The 12,053-nt window shown below is 33.1% G+C and overlaps 1 protein-coding gene across 1 annotated transcript; it reads right to left on the bottom strand.

The window, feature by feature from the left end:
* Positions 1-5,122: 5,122 nt before the first annotated feature.
* LOC107135178 (olfactory receptor 5D18) lies at positions 5,123-11,694 on the bottom strand. Its single transcript, XM_015477106.1, has 2 exons — positions 11,683-11,694; positions 5,123-6,082 (listed from the first exon to the last, which is right to left on the bottom strand). Exons 1-2 carry the CDS (start codon positions 11,692-11,694, stop codon positions 5,123-5,125), a joined length of 972 nt encoding a protein of 323 aa, XP_015332592.1.
* Positions 11,695-12,053: the final 359 nt, after the last annotated feature.

The following is a 12,053-nucleotide window of genomic DNA, read 5'->3' as shown; positions in this document are numbered from 1 at the left end:
AGCTCTTTAACTTCCACATATAGGTAAGAACGTGCTGTACTTTTTCTGCATTAGTTTGTTTCACTTAGTATCATATTTTCCACTTCCATCCTTGTTCCTGAAAATTATGTGATTTCCTTTTTTCTAGCTGAATATTACTCCATTGTTTCCTTTACCATTCCCCATCCATCAATGGATACTTAGTGTGATTCCATATCTTGACTCTTGTACATAGTGCTGCAGTAAACCCATGAGGGCAAAAGTCACTTGTACATAGAGTTTAGTTTCTGATTTAAGTTCCCAGTAGTGGGATTTCTCAATCATATGTTAGTTCTATGTCTGGTGTTTTGAGAAAACTCTATGTTATTTTCCATAATGGGCTGTATTGATTTTCATTCCCACCAACAGTGTACAAGAAATCCTCTTAATTCCCACATTCATTAACAATTGCTACTTCTCTTCTTTTAGGTAATTGACACTCCAAATGGGTTGAGATACTATATCACTGTGGTTTTCATTTGCATTTCTTGATAATGTTATTGAACTATTTATATCATTTGCTCAGAGTTAATGGAATTATTTTTTGGGTTTTGCTGAGTTGTTCGAGTCCCTACACATTGTGGATATTAATCCCATGTTGCAGGGATAGTTTGTCCCTATTTTCCTTCCTTTTGGTATGTTGTCTCTTTGCTGTGTTGGTCATTTCCTTTGCTGTACAAATGATGTTTTAGTTTATGTCATCTCATGTGTCAATTTTTTCCTTGTTTTGCCTGTGCTTTGGAGATCATACCCAAAAAACATTCACCCAGATCAATGTCCTGATCATGTCTTTATGTTTTCTTACATTACTTTAATAATGAGGGGTCTTTAGTTTAAGATATTAATGAGTTTTCACTTGATGTTTATATATGGTGAATGATCAGAATTTGTTGTTCGTTTGTTTTTTAATTTGTTTCTGCATATGGATATCTGGTGACCTCAGCACCGTGTATTAAGGAGGATTTACTTTCTCTAATGTAAGTTATTTTTCTTTTTCTTTTTCTGTTTTGTTTTTGTTGTTGCAAAAAGTCAGTCAGCTGTAAATACTTGGACTTATGTTTGTGTTCTCTGTGGTGCTCTTTATGTGTATATTCTCATTCCAGTAGTATTCTGTACGTTTCTGGTACAATTTGGCCATGGAGCCATGTATCTGATCCTGAGCTTTACTTTGCTGAGAAGTTTGTATTACTGAAACAATCTTGGTAATTACAATTGCTCTCTCAGGTTTTCTACATATACATGGTTCAGTTTGCATAGTTGTATATGTCCAGAAATTTATCCATTTGTTATGGGTTTCCTAATTTGTCGGTGCATAGATAGGTGTTCATCACATTTCTGAATGATCCCATATTTTTTATGTAGAATAAATAATTTTTCAGAGTTCAATATTAATAAATAATAAACATTTGAGGAGACAGATATATTTAACCTGGTATTTAAACATTACACAATATATACATGGTACCCTCATTTATCTACAATTTTTTTTTCATTATTATGTATAAGTTAAAGTAAATTAATTTGAATCAAATAACTATGATGTGGAATGGAGGAGGGTTGATTTTTTTTTGTTTTGTTTTGAATAAAGGACATATAGCTTCATGGCCTTCAACAAATAATAAATGCAAAGAGGGTGAGATGCCTCACATTTATTCTCTCTCCCCAGCCCTTGGTAGAAACACCCAAGTCTAAAGATATTTTTCTGATTACATGCTTTTTCTAGTATCAAATGGAGAGGAAAATAGGTTATTTGTCTTTCCCTGAGTTCAATGCAGAATATAATTCTGAAAATTTATTTGTATTTTCAAGACTGAAGATGGAGAATCAGGCTTCTGGTTCCCCATGGAGCACTGATCTTTCCCAGAAGAATCTGATTGCAGTGGGACATTTGTCAGTGTCTGGAGAGAGTTTGGTTCCCACAACAGGGAGTAAGGGTTACTGATGCCTTGGTGCAATGCTGCTCAGATCCTTAGTATGCATTTCTATTCCCTCCCTCTACACTACCTAACTCAGCACACAATGCATTATCTGAATTGATTTCAAGGTCACTATCCAAAAAGTGAATAATATAAAGGTTCAAATTTAAAATTTCTCCTTGTATTTAATTTTTTATTCTCATAATATATTTGTATGCATTTATGAAATGCACTGTGAGACGTTTATTCATGTGCATATTGCGTGAAGATCGACCCAATCTAATTTTCATCTCCATCATCTTTTATCATTTCTTTATAGAGAGTGCATTTGAAAACATTCTTTTCTAACTATTTGGAGATATACAGTATTTAGGTTTAATTATAGTCACTCTTCTGTGCCATAGAGCGCTGAAACTTCTTCCTCCTTCAAAGATTAAAGCTCCTCTTTCCCTGAACTCCCCAGCCAATGGTAACTGCTATTCTATTCTTTGTGTGTGTGTGTGTGTGTGTGTGTGTGTGTGTGTTAAACTCAGGGGCACTCAACCACTGAGCCATATCCCCAGAATTATTTTGTATTTTATTTAGAGATATGATCTCTCTGAGTTGCTTAGCACCTTATTTTTGCTGAGGCTGGCCTTGAACTTGTGATTCTCCTGCCTCAGCCTCCCAAACTGCTGGGATTACAGGCATGCACCACCGCATCCCGCTGCTATTCTTTTCTTAACTGGCATGAAATCAACTGCTTAATATTCTACACATGAATGAGATTATGAAGATTTTGTTTCACTGTGCCTCCCATATTTCACTTAACAAAAGTCCTGCAGGTCTATCTCTGTTGCAAATGACAGTGTTACATGAATTACAGTTAAGCCTTATAATGTTATACCTTATTATCAAAACATTGAATTGGCGAAGTTTTATTAAAACAGATGAATGGATCAAGAAAATGTGGTATGTATACACAATAAAGTTCTACTTAGCCATAAAGAAAGTGAAATCACATCATTTGCTGATAAAGGGATAGAACTGGAGCATTATGATCAGTTGAATAATTTAGACTCAGAAATGGAAGCTCAAGTGGATTCTTTCCTATGTTGAAGCTAGAGACAAAAAGGGTTTTAAAAATTGGAGAATTCATGAAAATAGAAGGAGAACAGTAGAGCAGAGAACGTTTAGGGAGGAAGATTGGAGGTAGGTAGGTACTTGGGAACTCAATCAACAAAACTCTGCTGTTTGCATATGTGATTATATTATAGTAAATTCCATTTTTATATATAAATACAAGGCAACAATTAAAAAAATAAGCTGGGTTATTATGTATATGAAAATTCGCTAAAAGTAATAAAAAATAAATGATCAAATAAAGTGAAATATCATATTTTTAATAGGAAAGCCATTATGCTTGTAAAATCTTTGTGGCAGCTTTCCCAGATTTGAGAAAGCGAGTGACTATAAAGATTGCATTCCAAGGCCATATAAAACCACTGGGTAGAAATAACAAACATCTATTGGATGTGTCAACTGGATAATTTAATGCAGATCTGATCTGGACATGGCAGCTATTGGCTTGGTTTGTTTATTGATATATAACATGCAATATTCAAAACATTCCTTATTACATTTAAAATGTGTATGCTCATAAGGTTATTATTATTTATTTCATGTATGTGGTATTGAGGTTTGAAACCAGAATCTGCACAAGCTGGGAAAATTCTCTAACACTGAGCTACGTCCCCAGCCATTTTAAAATATCATTTTGAAATGGGACCCTACTAATTTGCCCAGACTAGCCTAGAAATTCTGATCCTCTTGCTGCTATCTCCTAAGTAGCTGGGATTTCAATTCTATAGCATTGTGCCCAGGTCACAGGATTATTTGTTACCTTGTCTAATACTGTACATGGAACAAATATTTTTCATATTGATAAAGCATTTAAAATAATATCACAATAACAAATAACTCTATTAAACCCACATAAAAGTATCCCCAGGTTTTTTCTCCTTTAATATATGGAAATTTATTTTTTGCTTTTTATTGATGAATATTTGGAATTTTACTGGGACACATATAGTAAAGAGAAGGAAAAGGCAGAGCAAGTTATTCAAATAAAAGTAGTGATTAACACCAGAGTTTTCATATTTTAAGTAATTATATTAATTATGATGATGCATTTTTTAAAATTTTATTTTGAATAAGATTATATAGATAGTTAGCTTGGAACACTTAAAAGGAGATAAATGAAATTTTTGTTGAGAAGAATTCAGAGTTTATGTTCATGATTAGAACAAAAGCTTCTGTAAAATTGAGAATATGTGATATATTTCAAGACAGAATATCAGTTTGAAGTACATGTTTCAGAGGAACCCATCAACCTAGTCTCTTATAGCTTAATGCAAGAGATTTTCTAAGATCCAGTCTATGACTCCTGAGCCTCTGGTGGGGTCTATCATAGATTATCACACTACCATGAGGAGCTACTTTAGAAATATTTCAAGACACACAGCATCTTTTTTTTTCAAATTTCTATTCATACCAAGGAAATTGTTCACACTGCACAATGCTTATAGACACATAGTTGCACATACACAAATATGTCATATTAGCTCAATAAAATATTTATTAGAAGTTTGACTTAACTCCTGTATTTAATGTATATACTGTCTGTCTTTGTCTTTAAACAAGTTCACACAATACATATTCTACAAAAAAAAAAAATCTCTTTCATGTTCCTTGGTGCATTAAAACAATCATTTCTCTGAAATTCCCTATGATAGGGAATTCAATAAGTGGCCAATTCATAAATTTTCTGATTTATGAATTGACCACTTATTGAATAAGATAATTGAGAACTTAGATTTTGTCAGATATCTTATAAGAAAATGGATACAGTAGTGATATTTATTAAGCTACAAACAGTATTCATATGATATGTATGTTTTTTCTTTAATCTTCACAATATGATTATAAGTAATCTCATATTATTCGAATTTTGTAGGTAAAACAAGGAAAATGAGAAAGATTACTAATGTTTTCCAGCAAGAAAAAGAGCCAACTTTATTCTCTTGAAAGCAAAATCAATTTATATTATATTGTAAAATATTAACTATATTAATTTAATGTTTCCTTTAAAATCAAAGGTAAAGAACAAAATTTATATTTCAGGAACAAATTCCATGGTGATATGATGCTCAAAAAGAAGAGACTTTACTGCCCAATACTTTGCTGACGGTATCCTTGACATCCTTATTTCTCAGACTGTAGATCAGGGGGTTCAACATGGGGATCACCACTGTGTAAAACACAGAGGCCACTTTGACCGTGTGCCTGGAATTCTTGGAGTTGGGCACACAGTAGAGGAACAGGATGGTGCCATGGAAGATGGAGATGGCGGTCAGGTGAGAGGCACAGGTGGAGAAGGCCTTGTGCCGCCCACTGGCTGATCGCATCCTGAGGATGGTAACAACTATGAACATGTAAGATGTGAGGATGATGAACAGTGTGCTGACTTCGTTAAATGTGGCAAAAATGAAGAGCAGCAAATAGTTGGTGTGGGGATCTGAGCATGAGAGGGAGAGCAGGGAGGAGAACTCACAGAAGAAGTGGTCAATGGTGTTGGAGCCATGGAAGGACAGCTGTAGAGCAGAGCACGTTAGTATAAGGGAACAGGCCACCCCCCATGCATAGGATCCAGTCACCAGCACAGCACAGAGTTTCTGGGACATGGCCACTGTGTAGAGCAGAGGGTTGCAGATGGCCACAAATCGGTCATAGGCCATCACTGCTAGCAGAAAGGACTCAGTTACCACAAAGGTACAAAAGAAAAAAAATTGAACCACACATCCTGAAAAGGAGATGCTTCTGTCTTTTGCAACTAGGTTCACCAGCATATTTGGAGCAACAGTGGAGGAATAGCAGAAATCCACAAAAGAGAGGTGGCTGAGGAAAAAGTACATGGGGGTGTGAAGTTTGGGGTTAATTTTGATTATGGCAATCATCCCAATGTTCCCTACCACTGTGACGCTGTAGATAGCCAGGAAAACCAAGAAGAGGGGGACCTGCAGTTCTGGATAATATGAGAAGCCCAAGAGGGTGAATGTGGCCCCACTCTTATTTCTGTCTGTCAGAACCATGTTTCTTTTGTTTGGAATCTGAGTTAATCCTGAAAACAAAAATATTAGGGAGAGTGAGGACAGATGCAGTGTGTTTTACTGCCCTTTCGAAGTTTATAAATTACCACTTTCAGAATCTGCACATTTATTTATATGTGGTAGACAACATACCTACAATTTAAAAATACAAACCCCTTTTTAACATTAGAAACATACAATTATTGAATTAAATTATGAATTTTCAAATATAATTTTAATACAAAATGTGAAAAATTTAGATCAACATAATAATGACTATTTAACAAGTCTTCACATAAGTCATTCAACTGTCATTGAAAATTGTAAATTCATACAAGTTAAATCTAATTAACAAATGATAGCTGATGATCTCAGCCCTTTAACCATAAAAAATCAGAATTTTCCAAATAAATTAATTTTTGTAAATGTTCATTGACAGCCTTACATGCAAATTCTTAACCTTGTGCATTTGTTTTTAATTTCACACATCACTTAAATCTTCCTCTCTGACCCAATATCCGTGATATCAACATAAATCTAAATCCCTTTTTTAGTAGGTGTGCTCTTTGACTTAAGGAGTAATTACCAATCTTTGCTCAATGATTGAAGAAAATAAAAATAACTAGAACAGTTTATGGAAGTATTTTAGTTTATGTTCTTATTCTAGAGCCAAAGAAACCTTGAGTTGCCCAATGACATGCAGACTAAGAACCCTCTACACTTCTATGACTGAAGCCCAGATCCTCAGGCTTCTAGTGATATATCCATTACTCCACTATAGGTCTCTGGTCCTGATTCTTGATTTTGTTATTAACATGTATCTTGTATTAATAATCACATTTTCAAATAATTAGAAAACTGAAGATTTCAATTCTCTGGTAAATAATTCTGTAGCAAGCTATCCTCTATGCCACAGAAATAAACTAGAAAGCAGTATCAAGATGAAACACATTAGAAGGAGAAATAGATACTTTTCTCAGCCAGGAATAACTATCATAAAACTCTGACATAGAAACATCCCTTTCCTGGAGATCATGCTCTGTGTCTCTATTTTTTTCTCTTTAAGATAACCATTATTTTGATTCTGTGCCTATGTTACCTGTGAAAGAGATCAAGTAACAATTTTAAGTATTACTATACCATGAAGACATTTTGGGAAGCCTCGGATGGATAATAAAAAAAAAACATAATTCTGTTATTGCTGGCCAAATCTTCTCATATCTATCCATGCCAGCTACCTTACTCTGTTATTTCTAGAAAACTTATCTTTAGTCACACAATCTAAGAAATAGTTTTCATATAGCCCAACGATAAAGATGTATGATCATATGCAAGACTGAGACATTCAATGACCATATTTGTTCCTGTGCTCATGAAATTGTTTATTAAAGACAACTTCAAAAACTCACCCATAAGCCAGACATTCTAATTATCACATATTTTTACCACATTTTATTTATCTAAAGAATTTTAAATTTTATATAAAACTATTCTTATATTTAATGCAATGACTCTATTATCACAAATGATCTTATTAAATCCCTGGTAAAAATATTTATATTAAATTTTAGTCCAGGAAATAATGATAGCTGACCTCTTCTTTCCACTATTTTTTTTTATCAATTTTTGTTGTTACTTTTGCTATCAGTGGTTATATTCTTGTGACCTTAATCAAATGGGGCTCTTTATTTTTTAATAGTCTATTCAATGTCTATTTCATTTTACTTAAACATTCTATCTTGAGAACTCCTTCAAAAATTTGCAAAAATGAGAGTGCATAATACCAAATCTTTGAAGCAAGTGTACACTCACTGTTCCTGGATCATTTACATCTATTTCTCAAGAAATTTCTGGTTTTAAGAGGGTCAGTTTCCCATATTGAAATTTAAGTCTATCTATCTTTTGAATTTGAAAACAAACCTGCTAATGGCGAAGGCAGGAGCTCTCCTAGTTAGGGCAATGAGATTATTCTTATATCTATCATTAGTCTTGGAGATAAGAACCCTAGAGACTATCGATTGCTTCATTCTCTTGAAGTGGGATAAACAATTAAAATTAATCACCTCAACTTAAGGTAATTTTACCATCTGAGAAAATTTAGAGAAAATATATAGCAGCATCAGGAGCATTTCATATATAATATATATCAAATTCACCTTTCCCATACCTTGATCACTGTCATATGCCCCATAAATTTCATAAATTTTATGTTCCACATATATTTCATAAATTTTATTTATAAATACATATATATTTATGAATCATCATTATCAAATTGATTTGCTAATATTTCCCAGGCATAATGCTCTTCTACCATATTAAAGAATTTGTTCATATTGGAAAAATGTGACTATCCAGCTGTTCAGGTTGTAATCAGAAGATTTACAAAGGTCAACATTCAAATGGTTAAATGATCAAGTCACTGTTAAGTCTTGACCCTATTTACTATTCCTTTCCTAGTTTACATGTCGGCCAGGTTGGGGGGTTCCCTGAGAAGGTCATGTGTAAGACATAAAACTTTTCAAAGGTGGAATGATTACATATTGAGAGGTGTGAAACAGATGTTGGATTAATCCACTGATATCAATTATCTGGGCAGTAAGTGTAGACAGGATGTCTAGAGGAAGGTGTGAGATGTTCCCTGGGGGTTTATATATTGTCTTTAGTGAATAGAATTCTCTGCTTCCTTGGTGTCTTCTCCTGTGCTCCCTTCCCTCCATCATGCCCTATACCATTCTGTTCTGCCTTACCTCCAGCCCTCAGCTGCAGAGTGGGCCAACCATGGACCTAACTTCTGAAACCACGAACCTAATAAACTTTTCCTCCTGTAAGTTGTCCTTGTCAGATCACAGTGAGTACAAACTAACTAATACACCAGGTGTGCATGCAGATACTCTGACTTCCTCATTGTTTCTTAAAAGAAGACCACACTCCTTAATTGTTGGCTTTTACATTCCCTCTGTAATTCTTTCCTTTAAATTTACACTGTCTTTTTAGTGAAATCTTATATGAACACACTACTATACTGAAGGGATTACTCTATTCCCCAATATATATTCTGAAATTCTTTTGTAATGCATTTTAATATATAGTTTGTTTACCTTTGCTAAAATAAATTTTCTGGAAAGTGAGAAATTCACTTGAAGTTCACTGATATGTTATAAGTTGCTAAACTAATAGCTAGCAACAATTGTATGATGAACAATTATTGAATAATAAATATGGCCTTCTATGCAACTGGAATGGAGCCAAACCTACCAGAACTGTGGGAAAGTTAGGGAACAGAGAGAAGAAATTCTGAATATTTTTACATTAAATGATAATTTAAAGTAAATATATACAATTATAATTTACCTTTGAAATAATATTTTTAAATGGGGAGTCAAAAAAGTCTTCCGTACCTATATTTATATCTCTATTCAAGTTTATTACAATAGAAACATTGTATTTTCAAAATAATATGTAAGATTTATGGTTTTTATTAAAGTTGAACCTGCAGTATAAAACAGGCACGTTTACTGAACTTAAGTTTCATGTGTAGAATTGAACCATCTTAAGTTTAGGAACCATGTGGTCAGAATAGAGACATTTTTAAAACCCCCTAACAAGTATCCAATCACAACTGTAGCCCTTTTTCTTGCCTGCCCCAAGTTTAAGTTAGCTAATCCTGTAGATTCTATCCTGGAACTCTTCCTGTGTTGAACCAGGAGTGATGGATAGTACCTCTTTAGGGATTAATATCGATGTGGCTAAGTGGTTAAGTGCCTCTGGGTTAAATACCTGGTATCAAAAAAGTAAAAAAGAAAGAAAATGAAAAAGAAAAAAGGACTGAATCAATGAAAAAGTTTATGAAAAAGTGTAATCATTCATAATAATAAACCTTTGATTTAAACACTCATGTCAAGCGGCTGGGTTGTAGGTTGGGGCTAAGTATGTGCAAGGACAGGATTTCATACTCCACACCAAAACTAAATCAAATGAACAAAAATTACTCATGTCAAAATTGAACATAACAATAATAAAAATATATTCTCAATAATACTCAAAACTCAAACCATTATTTAAATTCTTCCATTTGTCCCAAATATGTATTTTTCCATTGAGGTTAAATCAAGTTAAATTTGATTGTTACCATTATGTTTCCTTTATCATATCACCAATCTGTGTGCAAGGAAAAGAATGTGTGTGTGTGTGTGTGTGTGTGTGTTTGGAAGTTTGGGGGGTTGGAAATTGAACCATTTGTGGAACATTTTGTTTTCTGTATTTAACTGACTGCTTCATTTGATGTCAATTAGTTGTTCCTGCCTCAATTCTTTTAAAGGGATATTCAGATGAAATATCATTACTGGTTCAGATTCACTCTTAGTTTCTTTTCAGCAAGAACTCTGGCAGTGGGTTCTGAGCACTTCCAGGTACAGCCCACGGGGAACCACCTGTTAACTGGCTCTTTGGCTTGAAGCAATAATGCTCATCCATGTGTTTAGTTAGTGTCAAGTCAATTAATTCATTTTAAAATTACTTTCCAACAACATTTGCCTCATAATTTCAATACCAAGTGAAATTATCACCATAATCCTCCCCGCCCAAATTAACAGTTCTAGAATTGTGATTTTCTAATTTCATGTTTTTTTAACAACTTTCAAAGTAATGAATTGCTATCCCAGTAACTTTCATGGTAACCAAATGATTTATTTATTGTATTTTAAATATTGAGATTTAAAATTATTTGGTACCTTTAAATCAATTGTGGTCAATATAAGTTTGCATTAAGTATTTCTCACCATGAACCAGTAGAACTCATTTCAAATCATCTTCTATGTCTCTTTGAGATTATCTGAAGAGATTTTATAGCATTCTTACTTTCCAGACAAGTAAATCATCCAAGGTCCATTTCATATATTCTTTATCTAGACTTAAATTCTGTTATTTATCCAACAAGCTCTATTTCTGGACAGGACAAGTTTCTTTTTAGAGGAAAGTTGTAGAATAAGGATGTTGAGTGTTATTGGTTTGTAGTTTTTTAATGATCCTTGTTTTTAAGAGAAAAAAACAATATTTCAAACTGAACCCCTACTTCAAATTAAGGTTTTCACTTAAAACTATTTATTTGTTGTTATTTATTTTATTGTTTTAGTTCATATTTTCCTAATTTTATTGGTCTTTGTTTAATATTTTCTCTACTTGTAAACTTTTGATTTTACTATATAAACTTTTCTAAAACAGTTTTTTATTTAATATGTTTTAGCAGTACATCATAGTAATTTGTAGAAACATTTCTCTTTTATTCAGTTAGAGACTTCCTAATTACAATAAATTATTAAGAATTAGTTTACATTGGTATATATGTTAGACATATATTTTTTCATCATATATATTCGAAAACCTTCATATTGAATTTCATCCTGTGTTTTACTGTGATAAATAACACCTGTGAATATGTGTGTGTGTGTGTGTATTTTTTTTTTTTTGCCATTTTATCTTTGGGATAGATTCCTAGAACTGTAACTGCTTAAGAGACAGCTAAGTGCATATGAAATGTAGCTTATACTTCAAATTGCCTATGACAGGTTCTGTAGCTTGTAACCTTCTGCCCAGATATATAAAATAGTCTGTTTCCCTACCACTGAACTCATATAATTTCTGCTATTCTGATGGGTGGGAAATGATAATGTTTACATTTGTGTTTCTATTGTTATGAGTTCCATAAAACAACTCTCCTGATGTTTAATAACTATTTCTATTTTGTATAAAGACTCTTATTAGCCTTTTCCTGTTTTTCTATAGGAATGCTCATTTTCCACTGTTGTTCCTCATATAAATAAAGAATGTCTCGGTTTTAAATTTGTCATTTTATTTTCTGCAGGTTTATAGAGAATGTTTTATAATCACATAATCTAAAATTTATTTATTTGTATATTTATTTATTGATACTAGGGCTTGAACCTAGAAATGCTTTACCACTGAACCACATCACCAGACCCTTTTAAAAAAT

Source organism: Marmota marmota, unplaced genomic scaffold (genome assembly GCF_001458135.2).
Source record: "Marmota marmota marmota unplaced genomic scaffold, marMar, whole genome shotgun sequence".
In the NCBI taxonomy this organism is placed as follows: domain Eukaryota; kingdom Metazoa; phylum Chordata; class Mammalia; order Rodentia; family Sciuridae; genus Marmota; species Marmota marmota.
The sequence above is the reverse complement of the archived record's forward strand: the minus strand, read 5'-3'. Positions and strand labels throughout refer to the sequence as shown.